Consider the following 14723-nt stretch of genomic DNA (forward strand, 5'->3'; position numbering starts at 1 on the left):
GACATTCTATCCTCAATCTCAAGGAGGCTGCTTATTAATCCTGAAATTACTTCCAGTGCTCTCTTTCTAACTTCCTGTGATATTTTTCTTCTCTGCATTTTTATGATACTTTCTTCCCCCAGGTTTTGAATTTTATTGTAAGATTCTTAAGGATAACAGTGAATTTACTTTTGAATTACCAATGGTACTTGCATAATGACTCACTTGGAGTAGTCATCCAATTGTGCGTGTGTGCTAAGTCGCTTCAGTCGTGTCCAACTCTTTGTGGACCCTATGGATGGTAGCCCTCCAGACTCCTCTGTCTATGGGATTCTCCAGGCAAGAATACTGGAGGGGGTTACCACACCCTCCTCCAAGGGATCTTCCAGACCCAGGGATCAAACCTGTGTCCCTTATGTCTCCTGCATTGGCAGATGGGTTCTTTAGCACTAGTGCCACCTGGGAAGCCCCAGTCATCCATTCAGTTCAGTTCAGTTCAGTTCAGTCGCTCAGTCGTGTCCAACTCTTTGCAACCCCATGAATCACAGCCAGGCCTCCCTGTCCATCACCAACTCCCGGAGTTCACTCAAACTCATGTCCATCGAGTCGGTGATGCCATCCAGCCATCTCATTCTCTGTCGTCCCCTTCTCCTCCCGCCCCCAATCCTTCCCAGCATCAGAGTCTTTTCCAGTGAGTCAAAAAGTGTGTGTGGTGTAGTCTTCTGGGGACAAAACTGGTGGCAGCTTGTTTTGTTAAATAGAAATAGTCAAGGTGGTATTAACAGAAATGGCCCATAGAGGACCAGGATTTGGGAGACCTAGATTCTGGTTTGGGCTCTGCTAATATCTGTTTCAGAGAAGGTGATGGCACCCCACTCTAGTACTCTTGCCTGAAAAATCCCATGGACGGAGGAGCCTGGTAGGCTGCGGTCCATGGGGTCGCTAAGAGTTGGACATGACTGAGCGACTTCACTTTCACTTTTCCCTTTCATGCATTGGAGAAGGAAATGGCAACCCACTCCAGTGTTCTTGCCTGGAGAATCCCAGGGACGGGGCAGCCTGGTGGGCTGCCATCTATGGGGTCACACAGAGTCAGACACAGCTGAACTGACTTAGCAGCAGCAGCATCTGTTTACCTTAATCACTTTCTTTAACATCTTTTTTATTATTTTTTTGTAAAATGATGGCATTGAATTAGATCATTTCTAAGGTCCCTTTCAGCTCTCAAATCTAAGAAATTTCTTTTTTAAAAAACTCTTAATCAAGAGATGCGTTGTAAGAAAAAATATTAATCTATTAGAAGCTAAATACTACCTTTGACTCCTTTGAGAAATAGAAACATCTTGCTCCCAGTGATGAAAGACAATTATGATTTCTTATTGTCACATATAAAATTATTTCCCTGCTCTGCTCAGGTAGGTTTGAGTGCCATCTACCTTTTCAATTTCCTGCTTAGGGAGAGGGAGAATTAATGACTAGACAAGGAAGGGAAGAGGGGATTACATACCCTTAGTGCCCATTCAACATCACTGCAAAGCCAAGAAGCAGAGCACATCTGAAATTTTTCATAGCACTCTGTCCAACTTCCCCCTTCTCCCCTAGTCTTAGGATTGGACAGCACTCCCATTGCACCCGCAGTACACACACTATGCACTTCTATAAGAGGCAGTTTAGAGCCTGAAACCAGATCAGAAACAGCTGAAAGATATTTGTTGAGCAATGTCTCCATACTAAATTCTACAGATCCCTCCCTACCTTAATTTTAAATTTAAATTTGTAGCTGCTGAAAAATAATGATCAGGTAGAAATACTGATAGTGAATGGGTGATTCAGCCTAGGGAAGTGAAGTCATTACTCAGCTATCATTTTGATTCCTAATAAAAGAAAGTTAGACTCTTTCAGAGAACCACAGAGCTCTGACTCTCTCAAGGAGTCCAGGGGCTATTGCAGGTCAGCATGCTTTATTTTTAATGATCCTTCTAGTTTCCTGCTGCCATTACAACAAGAAATAAGAATTATGATAATTTTTTTCTTGGCTGTGTCTGAAAGTACTGAAATGTCACTTAGGTTTGTGACATTCTGACACTGTCATAGCCATCCACAAAATGCCTTAAGAGAATACATACTACCAGTACTAAACTATAACTCACTTGTCCCTAGCTATCCTACTTGTCCCTAGCTTTTTATTCAAAAAATAAAACATTCAGAAAAAAATTGCTAGAAAAGGCCGGTGTGCACAAACATAACACATGTATATTCTTAAACAAAAGAGAAGGTACACATTCAGAGAGTCCTCATTAATGCCATATGATATTTTTCTAATTATTTATGTTATTTTTTAGTAGTTTCAAAAGGAATAACACTGACAACATCCTCTACCATGTAGAGTATAGGCGTTTGAAAGGAGACCACAAAGACTATGAAATGGCTCTAACTATCTCCTAAATTAAAATACTTCTTAAGGTTTTCTGATGCGCTTAAGGAAACAAAGTGCTTGAATATAGGAGATACAGCAGTAAGTTGTCTGAAGGTTGTCTGTGGCCTTGTTAAGAGAAGCACAAATGTAAGGAATACTGTAATTGATGCCATTTGGGCAGCTCAGAGGAAAGAGAGTTTGAATCTGGTTGAAAAGGTCAAGAAAGGGTTTGTAAAGTAAGTGATATCTGAGATAGTCCTTGAAGAAAAGCTTGACAATGAAGATGGGAGTGAGGGCTTCCTACACAACAGAAGCCATGAAGAACAGCTGCAGATGGGCAAGCATGCCATGTATTCAAAGGGGAAAAAAACATAAGTTGGATGGAAGACAAAAAACATAGGGCAGTATAGAGATAGATGAAGAATTGCCAAAATAGTACATAATGACTATATTTAAAGACTCTGGTTCAAACAAAAACATGTATTCAGTTCAATTCAGTTCAGTCGCTCAGTCGTGTCCGACTCTTTGCGACCCCATGAACCACAGCACGCCAGGCCTCCCTGTCCATCACCAACTCCCGGAGTGCACTCAAACTCATGTCCATCGAGTCGGTGATGCCATCCAGCCATCTCATTCTCTGCCGTCCCTGTCTCCTCCTACCCCCAATCCCTCCCAGCATCCGACTCTTTTCCAGTGAGTCAACTCCTCGCATGAGGTGGCCAAAGTATTGGAGTTTCAGCTTCAGCCTAAGTCCTTCCAATGAACACCCAGGATTGATCTCTTTTAGAATGGACTGGTTGGATTTCCTTGCAGTCCAAGGGACTCTCAAGAGTCTTCTCCAGCACCACAGTTCAAAAGCATCAATTCTTCGGTGCTCAGCTTTCTTCACAGTCCAACTCACATCCATACATGACCATGGGAAAAACCATTGCCTTGACTAGACGGACCTTGGTAGGCAAAGTAATGTCTGTTCTTTTTAATATGCTATCTAGGCTGGTCATAACTTTCCTTCCAAGGATCAAGCGTCTTTTAATTTCATGGCTGCAGTCAGCATCTGAAGTGATTTTGGAGCCCAAAAAAATAAAGTCTGACACAGTTTCCACTGTTTCCCCATCTATTTCCCATGAAGTGATGGGACCAGATGCCATGATCTTTGTTTTCTGAATGTTGAGCTTCAAGCCAACCTTTTCACTCTCCTCTTTCACTTTCATCAAGAGGCCTTTGAGTTCCTCTTCACTTTCTGCCATAAGGGTGGTGTCATCTGCATATCTGAGGTTATTGATATTTCTCCTGGCAATCTTGATTCCAGCTTGTGCTTCTTCCAGCCCAGCGTTCCTCATGATGTACTCTGCATATAAGTTAAATAAGCAGGGTGTAGCAATAGCCAAAAAATGGAAGTGACTCAGTGCCCATTGAATGATGAATGGATAATGTATTCATACAGTGGATTATTATTTAGCCATTAAAAGGAATGAAGTATTGATACGTATTCCAGCATGACAAAAATGTTCTGGAACTGGATAGTGGTAATGGTTGCACAATATTGTGAATGTCCTAAATGTCATTGAGTAAAATGGTGAATTTTTCGTGATGTGAATTTTGCCCCAACTGAAAAAATAAGACTTTGGAATGTTTGTAGAAAATGAACTTGATTAAGAAGTCATGGAGCAGAAACTGAACATTTTTGAGCCAGGTAATGTCAAGGTTTGAAATGTGTTTTAGAGGGTTGTATCTAACTACATTATGTAGAATCAGAAGAGCAAGAAGATACTATAGATACTGTAGTCAGAGTTGTGGGGAATCTGTTGATAAGTGCAGGGGAAAAGTCCTAATCAGAGTGTTGGCAATGAAAATGGAAAAGTTACAAGGTTAGTTGTAAAATTCACTTTAGAGAGGAAATGTATTGGATCTGAAAACTGATATGACAGGATGAAGCTGGCAGATGTATACTACTAAGGGGTGTTCAGAGGCCAAAACCAGGATATAGAACTTGGATACCAGGAAGAATTGTGCCATTAATAAAAATAGGGAAGTTAAGTGGGAACATTGGTATAAGTTTGGTTTTTGTCATGGTGAGCTTGGAGTACACCATCAGGGTTGGTGAACATCACCTTGGGACCTGGCCATCACCTTGGGACATAGCTACTGGAGGAAGCAACTCAGTTCTGTCAGCCTCATTTCCTTGCTCGTGGCCTTTCTGAGATCCAGGTAGATTTTTTTTTCTTCTTAGTCAAACTGTAATTTTATATTTCACATCTCTTCTGGATTCCAAGAAGCATGGTAAGAAAAATGGCTTAAAAGCGATAACAGGACTTCTGAACAGAGAAAGATTTATCATGTAGGTAATAAAAGCCTCTGCTCTTTTTTAATGGGGTACCATGTGTTATGTCACTGCAGTCGGGTCTGACTCTTTGCAACCCTGCAGACTTTAGCTTATCACAATTCTCTGTCCATGGGATTCTCCAGGCAAGAATACTGGAGTGGGTTGCTATTTCCTCCTCCAGGGGATCTTCCCAACCCAGGAATCCAACCTGTGTCTGTTATGTCAACCTGCGTCTGTTATGTCTATCTGCATTGGCAAGCAGGTACCTGGGAAGCCCCAGTGGGGTACCATAACCTTCCTCATCTGTGTATTTCTTTTGCTTACACTGAAGAGGAAGGAAGAGAATACAAGAAAGTTAATTCCATGGACATTGACATTTGCCTCCAAAAGATAACTTTCTCTGGAAAGGGATGGTAAAATCAGGTACCTACGCAGTCCAGTTCTGAAGGATGTTCACTTCCTTGCAGATGCCTTCTGTGCTTTCTTATTATTAATATTGGGTAAGAATGGTCAAGATAGCAAAGAGAAGGGCTGCCCTGTTCCTTTATATTCTGACACCTTTCCAGATTCATAACTGGAGAGCCCAGCAAGATTGCTTCCCCTCCCAAACCAAACTCATCTAGCTGACTGCTTCAACATGGGGGCTGACAGATCTAGTAGATGTCTGATTTGTTACCTTTTGAAATCCTCATACATTGTACCCAAACCATTCTGGGATGAGATATCCTTCCTCCCTTCCTCTGTCCACCAATAGATCTTACTATATACATACTGAATTATACATCTTCATACCAATGCAAATGCAAAGCGAATTTGTTTTCAGTAAGACCTGAAATTCCTTTTCTCTAAAGGAGTCAGTGATATTTCTGGCAGTACCAAAGCAGACCTTTAAAATATCATTATTATCTTTTTTATTTTTGCAGCCATCAATGTAATCTTTTATTCAAACAAGAATCATTAGTGATTGGTTAAAACAATTGGATGAATAGTTTGTAAGGGAACCAAATAGTCACAGGGACTCAAAGCACCCTTACAGATTACTTATTGAAGACAAAGGGGAAAAGTGAACAAGCTTAGTCTCACCAATAATAAGACAGCTGATACTGTATGACTCCTAATGTAATGGAGAAGTGTACAACATCATCTATGTAGCTGTCTTTCAAAACTATCTTCACCTGAATCTAATCATGTGAAAACAAGTCCAGGGTAAGGGATATTCTGCAGGGCAACTAACATGGATTCCTTTTTAAAATGACATATTATAAAAGACAGAAAAGGTGGTGGTGTGGAGACTGTTGTAGATGAGAAGAGATTAAAAAGCTATGACATCCAAAGGGAATGTATGATTTTTAACTTGATCTTGGATTGGGATAAACATACCTCTAAAGGACTCCATTGGTTGGACTTGAAATTTTGAATATGGAAATTATATTAAATATAATAAATGTGAAAATTATTAGATGTGGTCATGGGTTTGTAATTGTGTAGGAGAAAATGTTGTTCTTATGAGATAAATGCTGAGGGACATGTTTAGAAATGAGACATCGTTATGTCTATAACTTAATCCCATATAGTAAGCAAATGATCATTTAGAGAGAAAACAAAGATGGCAGTATATTAGCAACTAACCAGTCGAGTTGGAGAGCAAATGGGTGTTCTTTATGGGTTTAAGATAAGAATCTTATTTTTTAAATTGTAATTCTAAAACATTACTGGTAGCATTGGGGAAGAATAACATGATAAATAGAGGGGATCCGTCTCTAGCAATTTCTGCACTCCCTGCTGAGGAATATTATTTTTCTGCTTTTAGAAAAAGGTTTCTCCATATCCAGTTTTCAAGTCCAGATAATAGTAGTTAGAAACTGGAAGCAGTTCATTTATATCATCCAATCCTTCTTTGTTACCTGACTTATAAAAAAGCATTTGTTTCTTAAAGTAAAAGACCACATTGTACATCCATTACTTACCAACAGGGAATCTATCTGCCTTTGATCTGCAGAGGCTGGTATATAAACGTTTTGGAATTAATCCCTCTGTGCATCCTCTCAATCAGAGCACTGGCTTTGTTTTCTCTGGTGTGGAATATTGTTTTGCAGCGCTCACTGTAGCTGTCAGAGGATGCCTTCCGTGTCATGAGTACTGGCACACAACTTGTCTGTTTTCACATTTTTTTTTTAAGATAAAACAAGGTTCAAACCACACATTCTCTGTGAACTGCTAAAGACCAGGAAAAATTACTTTCTTTGCTCATGACCTGGATTGACAAGAAGCACACCTCCAGGAGCCAAAGGATGAGTGAATCCCTTTTAAAGACCCAAGTAATGAAGCCCTCAGGGAATTGGCGTGCGTGGCAGAATTTACAGTGGCTTCTGGAGATGAACAGTGTGGCAGGAAGAGGTTCAGGACTGCCGGCTGTTGAAATACAGTCGGCATTTATTTTATATCAGCCTATTTTGGGCCCCAGTGAGAAAGTTATTTTAATATCTTGCTCTGCTAGAAATATACATGGTAAGTGGCAGATGTCAAAAAGAGGGGGGGATAAAGTTACAGCACTCCATTCTCCTTGAGACTTACAGAGTTTATATAGTTGTTCTCTTTTTAGCCTTTGAAATAAACCCTGATGTATACAGAAGCAGGATGTTAGGCATAGTCCACATCAGTTCAGTTCAGTTCAGTTGCTCAGTCATGTCCGACTCTTTGCGACCCCATGAATCACAGCACGCCAGGCCTCCCTGTCCATCATCAGTGACCCTCAAATGACTCAGAATTCAGGGCTAGGGTAGTAAGGACCTGCATTTTCAACAGGCTGCCTAGGTGATTCTGATAGAGCCAGGCCAGTACTTGGGAACACCTGGTCTGACCCAGTACGCTTATTTTACAAATAAGAAAATGAAGATCCATGTAAAAATTTAAAATTTCTTGAGGTGCTATCCTATTATGGACTTGAAACCATATTTTCTGGCTCCCAGCATATCCGTTTCCCAGGAGGTCACGGTGCCTCTTAATGTGGTCACAGTTAAGAGCTTAGGCCACCAGTTTCCCTCCATAGACAGGGCCTACTTACCACCTGAGGTTTGGAGGTGCGCGTTTGAAATCCGAGGTCTCATGACCTCCATTCAGGCTCTTTTCTTTTCAGTTACTGTTATCAAGGTTGAGACTCTAAACCACTGCATCTATGAGAAGCTTGGTAGATTGTTTTTCTCTGTTCTTTTGTTGAGTTTCACAAATTTCTTGAATTTATTTTTTATAGATTCCCATCTTCAGCTTACTTCTAAATAGAAGTTGATTAATAAAATCAAAATACTGTACTGTTCAACATGAGTAAAAATTATTTTTAAGACACTAGGTATTGACTCCCCATTAACTGCATACTGACTGAATCTAAACACCCAGATTTCCTAGAACTAGGAATGATATGAACTTTGCTCTGTAAGTCTCCTGAATAAACAGTATATAACCAGCACTTATTAAGAAAAAGCATTTATCCATTTATTCACTCTTTTCACCAGATACTGACCATCTCCTATCTATAGATCGCCTATAGGCACTGATCTAGATGTGGAATACTGTCATGATCAGGAGAGAAAATGTGTATATTCTCATGGAGCTTAAGTTCTAGAGGGAGATTGTATGTGAAAACAAGATTATGCAACCCCCTAGAGGAAGAGATATTTATTTGTTCTGTTCCTTGCTGTGTCTCCAGTGGCAGAGCAATATCTAACACCCATCAGGTACACAGGGAGCAAGTATTGAATGAATGAGCACCGTCAGATGAAACAAACTGTGGCCCTTCCCAAATTAGCTGTTTTATAAGCAGAAACAATTGGTAACATTCAATAAGATGTTATTTATGTAGGGGATTAACCATGTGCATTTTTTTTTATAATTTGCTGTATTTTATAAGCTCTAAAAGCTTTTTGTGGAAAAAAAAATTTTTTTCTATCAGAGTGTACTTTCAGGTGTGTGTCTGGCACACATGGATATTAACTCACATAGCAACTGAAAATATATACCTATAAAGATCTAATTATTTACAGTATTTTATAAAATAAATGATACTTTTATGTACAAGCTAAAGCAGTCAAGGATGAAATGGTCTTTACAAGACTGGAATGTTTGTTGTGACAAAATAAAAAGGACATTCAGGTGAGCAGCATGTCAACAGTTACAGTTTGTTCAAGTTGTATTGGCTGTGGCTGTCATGCTGTCATTGTATGTAGGGTTCTAGTCTCTCAGCTTTCAAAACATTTAAGAGCTGATGTTAAACAAATAGGGATTTACATACATGGTGTTTCTTTGCCATCATCCCCAGCAAAGGGTATCTCCACCATGTAAAAAGTGGTAGCTAAGCTAGGAATACAAAATAAAATGAGAAGATTTGAAAATAGCTGTGATTCTATTAAATAAGAAAGAAAAGGTGGGGTTTAGCTTCCCCAGTGGCTCAGCAGTAAAGAATCCACCTGCAACACAAGAGCCGCGGGAGAAACGGGTTTTATCCCTGGATCAGGAAGATCCCCCTGGACAAGGGCATGGCAACCCACTCCAGTGTTCTTGCCTGGAGAATCCCATGAACAGAGGAGCCCAGCGGGCTACAGTCCTTAAGGCTGCAGAGTTGGACACCACTGAACCGACTTAGCTGGTAGGATGGAGGGGGGGGGAACTAGCACGCATATGATTCTATAAAAATATTGAATCCTGTACACTTGAAACTAAAATAATATTGTAAATCAACTCTTCAATTAAAAAAAAAAAGGGAAAATAGCTTGTGACTGATTAAAGCACAAATACTTCAAAATAATAGAATTCTTAAGCTAAGAATAGAAATCTTAAACTAAGATGATTAGTTTATAAGCAAGGTACATGATGAGACTACTCTAGATGTTTTTATCTGTAAGTAGCATTATAGTCACTGTTACTATATGAAGAAACTGATTTTTTTTTTCTGAGACTATTGGGGAAATGGCTCAGTACCTCCAAAAGGATAAGTCCACCTCCATTGTTGTAAATTATAGTTTCTCTGCACTTTACCCTGCAACATTAAGATATGAAAGGTACTCAACTTTCTAGCTTTCAACAGATACCACTTTAAACACTTCTCACACGTCCTTTATGTTAAACACTATAAGATGAGAATGTTGAAAGTGCTAGAATGAAGAGGAAGTAGTTAGAACAGAAACATGACTAAAAGTAGTGAGGAAATGGCTGACACATTACAGAAATGAGTTGTTTGATAGTATAATTCCATAGGGTTCCCAGTTTGTGCATCACTGGAAAAGTGCTGTGCCTGAGAAACCCATGCAAGAGACCACCCTTGCCTGAGAAATCCAGCAGGAGACAAGGGAAAAGATGAACAATTGAAAAGGTGGAAAACTGGTGACCACAGAATCAACCTCCATGTCATATATCCCTTAACCCAAAATGAATTTGAGAGACAGGTGAGAATTTGAGAACTTGAAGACTAAGCATATTGTGAAATGCTGCTACTGAAGTTTTGGTCACAAGCCATGGATTATTCATGAGATCAAAGCCAGTTCATATTTGCATGATATCAAAGTGAGTAGCTAGGTCATGAGTGTACCATGCAGATGTTCTCGGACCTCACACCACACCTGCAAAAGTTACAGTGTTGGGAGAGAGATTTGAGTGTAGACAGAATTGTTTTAACTTGGAGAAAAGACAAGTCTGTCCCTGGACAGTAGATATAAAATACCTGAGCAGAGAGAAGAATGAGCCTCATTTTAAAATATCTGCAAGAACCGACTCTTATTCCTGCTGGTATATTACGTCTCAGGACTAAATTCAAACCCTTCTTGGTTCACTGAAAATCTTAGATCCCAAAAACATCTTTGAAGAACAGATTGAAAACCACGAATTCTTTTTTACAGTACATAGGTTGCAGAGGCCTTTTGTTTCATTGAAATCTTTCAAGTCCCAGTTTTAACTAAGTCGTTTGTGATGGTGTCAAAAGCTATACATGAGCAGTATCTTATTAGAAGTTGCTTTTTATTAAAATAAGAAAAACAAAATTAGGCCTCAGGATAAATTTTTTTAAGATTATAAAGAAGCAAAAGATTTTAAACTATTGTTATAAAGATCTCATTTTCTCTCATGAAAGTAATCTGCCCACATTTAGTGTCATTATGTGTATAGTGTCATTTTGGACTCAGAAACAAAATGGTCTCAAGACTTAACCTATTTGTAAGTTGAAGGGCTCTCGTTCTGTGCAGAGGTGGCAGGAGCTTTGTTCTCAAGTCCACAGAAGATGAGCTGACCTGCCAGCAAAGACTAACATGTTGGTTGTCTCTATCATGTTCAGATTTGAGAAATAATGCTTTTGAGTATATGTTTTAATTTCAAATTGTTTTTTAATAACTAAAAATATTAAAATTTGACCTTATATAGGATGTCTCCTCTCCTCTAGCTTTCTTCCCTCTCCTCATCCCTGGTGACGTTGGGATGGAGGTGGGGGTCTTTTGCACAATACAGCATATTAAAAATTATGCCAAAGGGAGTGGGAAAAAAATGAACCCACAGATTACTTACTAATTGTACAGAAGGAAATAGGTCATTACAGTGAAACCATCTGAAAGTCACCACTTAAACCCAGTGATAAATTATAGCATTACCGAGATACAGGAGAGCCTGACATTTGGTGCCTCCTGAATTGATGCAGTTGAAGTATATAATACTCCATAGAAGATATTCTTGCAAAAAATGTTTAACCTAAGTCTGCAGCAGCAGCAGCAGCAGCAAGCAAGCTTCTCAGACCCAGCTTTCAGTTTGTAAGCAATCAGGGACAAGTTAAATGACACAATGAAAAAGTGATAATAATAAAAGAGAGACATTTTATACAACAGCTGCCCTGGGCTCCTCAAAAAGTCAGTTATTTCCATGAAAAAAGTTAATGATTTTTATTTTCATTTCTTAAAAAACGGGGAAGGGCTAGTCTAGATTTAAAAGGCAAAACAGAGATAAAAGCCAAATGCAGTGTGTGAATCTTGATTAATTCTAGTTTGAGAAGAAAAGCTAAAATAAAATATATTCTTGGGACAACTAGAGAAATGTGAGTATGGATTGTATATCAGATGGTATGGCATTATTGTTTTGTTTTTTTTTTAATTTGAAAGTGATCATGTATGAGGTGTCCTGTGCTCACGAGATGTTTGCTGAAGCATGAAGGAGTGAGGAGTCACGGTGTCTGCCACTATCAAACCTGGAGCATATATATGTGCTTGTGGTACTGATCCTTCAACCCTTCAATACATTTGAGAATTCTGTGTATATATACACACATATATGTGTATGTTTCACTACACCCTTTGTAGAGATAGAAGAGGAAGTGAAGAGGGGGAAGAAAGTTGGCTTATTCCTTGAGAAGCAAAAGTTATAGAAATACTAAGTGACTTTTAAAGAACTAATTGATTTTCCCCTCTTTTCTATTTCAGGCTCAAGAGAAAGGAAGACTAGACTATGCTAAGGTAGGTAGATTTTGTACATTCTACACAGTTTTATGCATTGCTATTTGGTTTTTGTTTATATTTGGAAAGTAACAAGAAAAGTATCACATTCAAAACTAAGGGGCCTTCCCTGTGAAGTAACGGGCATTAACAGGTGAAATAGGATTCATTTAATGGTACGTTTATTTATTGAATGCCTACTTCTTTCCAGACACTGTGTTAGGCCTCAGGAATATGAGAGTGAACCAGATCAGTTCTTTCATTCATGACATTTACAAGCTAGTTGAGGAGGTGATTAATAAACAACTAAATGGATACATAATATAATGTCAACTGGCGGTAAGTGCCCTGAGGAAAAATTCACTGGGTAAGATCACTAGCCATTGCTGGAAAGATGTCTCTGGACTATGGAAAAGAGCTTTTAGCATCATCAGGTAATACCTGGGAAGCACCATACAGGGCAGGTTTGGATTCCTAGAGGTGGTAGTTTTCACATAACCTGTGGAGCTTTTGAAAACATACGTGCCTGGGTTACCACACCATCATACCTCTTTCACCAACATCAGAATTCCCTGGTAGGCAGAGCTGGCCAGGGACAGGATGGAAGGGTTTGAAAAAAGGCTCCACAGATCATTTTGACACATAGCCTTGTTCAATAACTGCTGTGGGATTTTGGATTTCAGTGCACCTGTGCAAGCCTTTGAACACACTTGGTTTTCTCCTGAGGAACAAATGGAGTATTTTTGCAGGTGTGTGAGATGTATACAGCTGCTTGACTAAAGGAACATACTAACCATCTGGTTTTTATAACAGTCAAGAATAGCCAGAGCGTGAGCACACCTGTATTCCAAAGACAAGGAGGAAGAAATGGGACCTGTAAGAGCTCTGCTTGCACTGGGACAGCTGGAATCCCCCCAGTGACCTCTCCAGGGCTGATCCAGAACCTTGTGCTCTCTCAGCAGCCCTGAAGTGCACACCCATGGTTCCATGCCTTTTCTTTGCCTGAAGTGCGGTTCTTTCCTTCTCTGTCTCACAAACTTACTTCAAGAAAAATTAGATTGAGTAGTATCTCTATACTGAAGACTTCTCTGTCTGTCACTCTATCTTTGATGTCTGTGCTAAGTCATTTCAGTCATGTCCAACTGTTTGTGACCCCATGGACGTTAGCCCGGCAGGCTCCTCTGTCCATCGGATTCTCCAGGCAAGAGTGTTGGAGTGGGTTGCCATCTCCTTCTTAGATGTCTACTTGAGCCTTATACCTAAATGGTCTCCCACAGGCAGAGATGCTCAAAGCGTCTTAATCTGAACTCAACATCTTCCCAACATCTCTGGTCACCTTTTTTTTTTTAGTAGACTTTATTTTTTAGAGCAGTTTTTAAGTTCACAGCAAAACTGAGCAAAAAGTGTAGAGAGTTTGCATTACCCCCTGACACCACACAAGCACAGCCTTCCCCACTGTTAGCGTCCTGCAGCAGATTGGAACATCTGTTGTGATCAATAAACCTGCATTAATACATCTTTATAACCCAAGTCCATCATTGACATTAGGGTCTTAGTGTTGTATCTCTGGTTCTTATTGCTTGTTCTGTCTCCTGATGTTGTCTGTCATCCCACCAGTGAACCATGTGAGAAAATTAGAAGTCACTCTCAAATGCTCTTACCCCCTCGCCCCTATGTTCCATGACCAAGTCATACCAGTTTTATAGCCTGCATTTTCTTAAATCCAGTCCCTCCTCTTGATGCCTCTTTCATTGCTCACATTGTATCCTGCTCTGAACCACTAGAAAGCCTGTGTCTGGTCTCTATGCCTCTCTTTTGTTCCCAGAGATCCAGCACCAGCCAGAATGTCTAAACCACAAGTCTGGCAGTTTCACACTGCATCTTAAAACCCTTCCTTGGCTCCATGTTTTCTATAAGGCACATTCAAAGCTTACTAGAGTGGCATATAAAGCACTGTGATCTCGCTTCTTGGAGGGACGCTCCAGCTTCATGTCCTCCACCCTGTGCTCCCCTGGCACCAAATTACATAAAACATACTGTTTCTGTTCTCTGTGCCTTGACCCGAGATGTCCCCTCTGCTTGGAATGCAGGAGTGTCCCCCTTTATCTGGCTTCCCCTGCCTCTTCTATAAGGCTTAATGTAGGATCGTCTCCAGGAGAAAGTCTGCCTGGTTCCCTGGGCTGGATGAGGTTCTTCCCTCCGTTCTCTAGTATATCGTGCATCTCTCAGTCATTATGCGTCACTCCATTATTTATCATGACCATTTGTGAGGAAGATCATAGACTGTGAGCTCTTTGAGGGCAGAGATGGTAACTTATTTGTACACTTGGTGCCTAACACAGTGATTGGCGCTTAGTAAATGGTGAGTGAGTGAGGTTATAAGAAAATAGAAGACCCATGCAATTAGTTGCAGGAGAAATTCTGGTATATGGTTTTTTATTTCAATCACAGAGGAAAGGAAAGCTTTTGACAAAAGTTGCAGGTATCAGCAGGGATAAGGAGATTGCTTGAGAAGGTTAATGAACTAACTTGTAGATAAATGCTGGGA

At 39.9% G+C, this 14723-nt stretch overlaps 1 protein-coding gene across 2 annotated transcripts in view; it reads left to right on the plus strand.

Annotated features, from left to right (window-relative positions):
• PDSS2 (decaprenyl diphosphate synthase subunit 2) overlaps nucleotides 1–14723 on the plus strand; it is a 286538-nt gene that overhangs the window by 234704 nt on the left and 37111 nt on the right. For both annotated transcript variants that reach the window (XM_055433579.2, XM_055433580.2), the window contains one exon: nucleotides 12164–12196. In XM_055433579.2, coding sequence (XP_055289554.2) covers nucleotides 12164–12196 — 33 coding nt within the window. The remainder of the gene's footprint in view (nucleotides 1–12163; nucleotides 12197–14723) is intronic.

The sequence above is a fragment of the Moschus berezovskii genome, chromosome 10 (genome assembly GCF_049115385.1).
Source record: "Moschus berezovskii isolate FMDL1 chromosome 10, NW_MosBer_1.0, whole genome shotgun sequence".
Lineage (NCBI taxonomy): Eukaryota > Metazoa > Chordata > Mammalia > Artiodactyla > Moschidae > Moschus > Moschus berezovskii.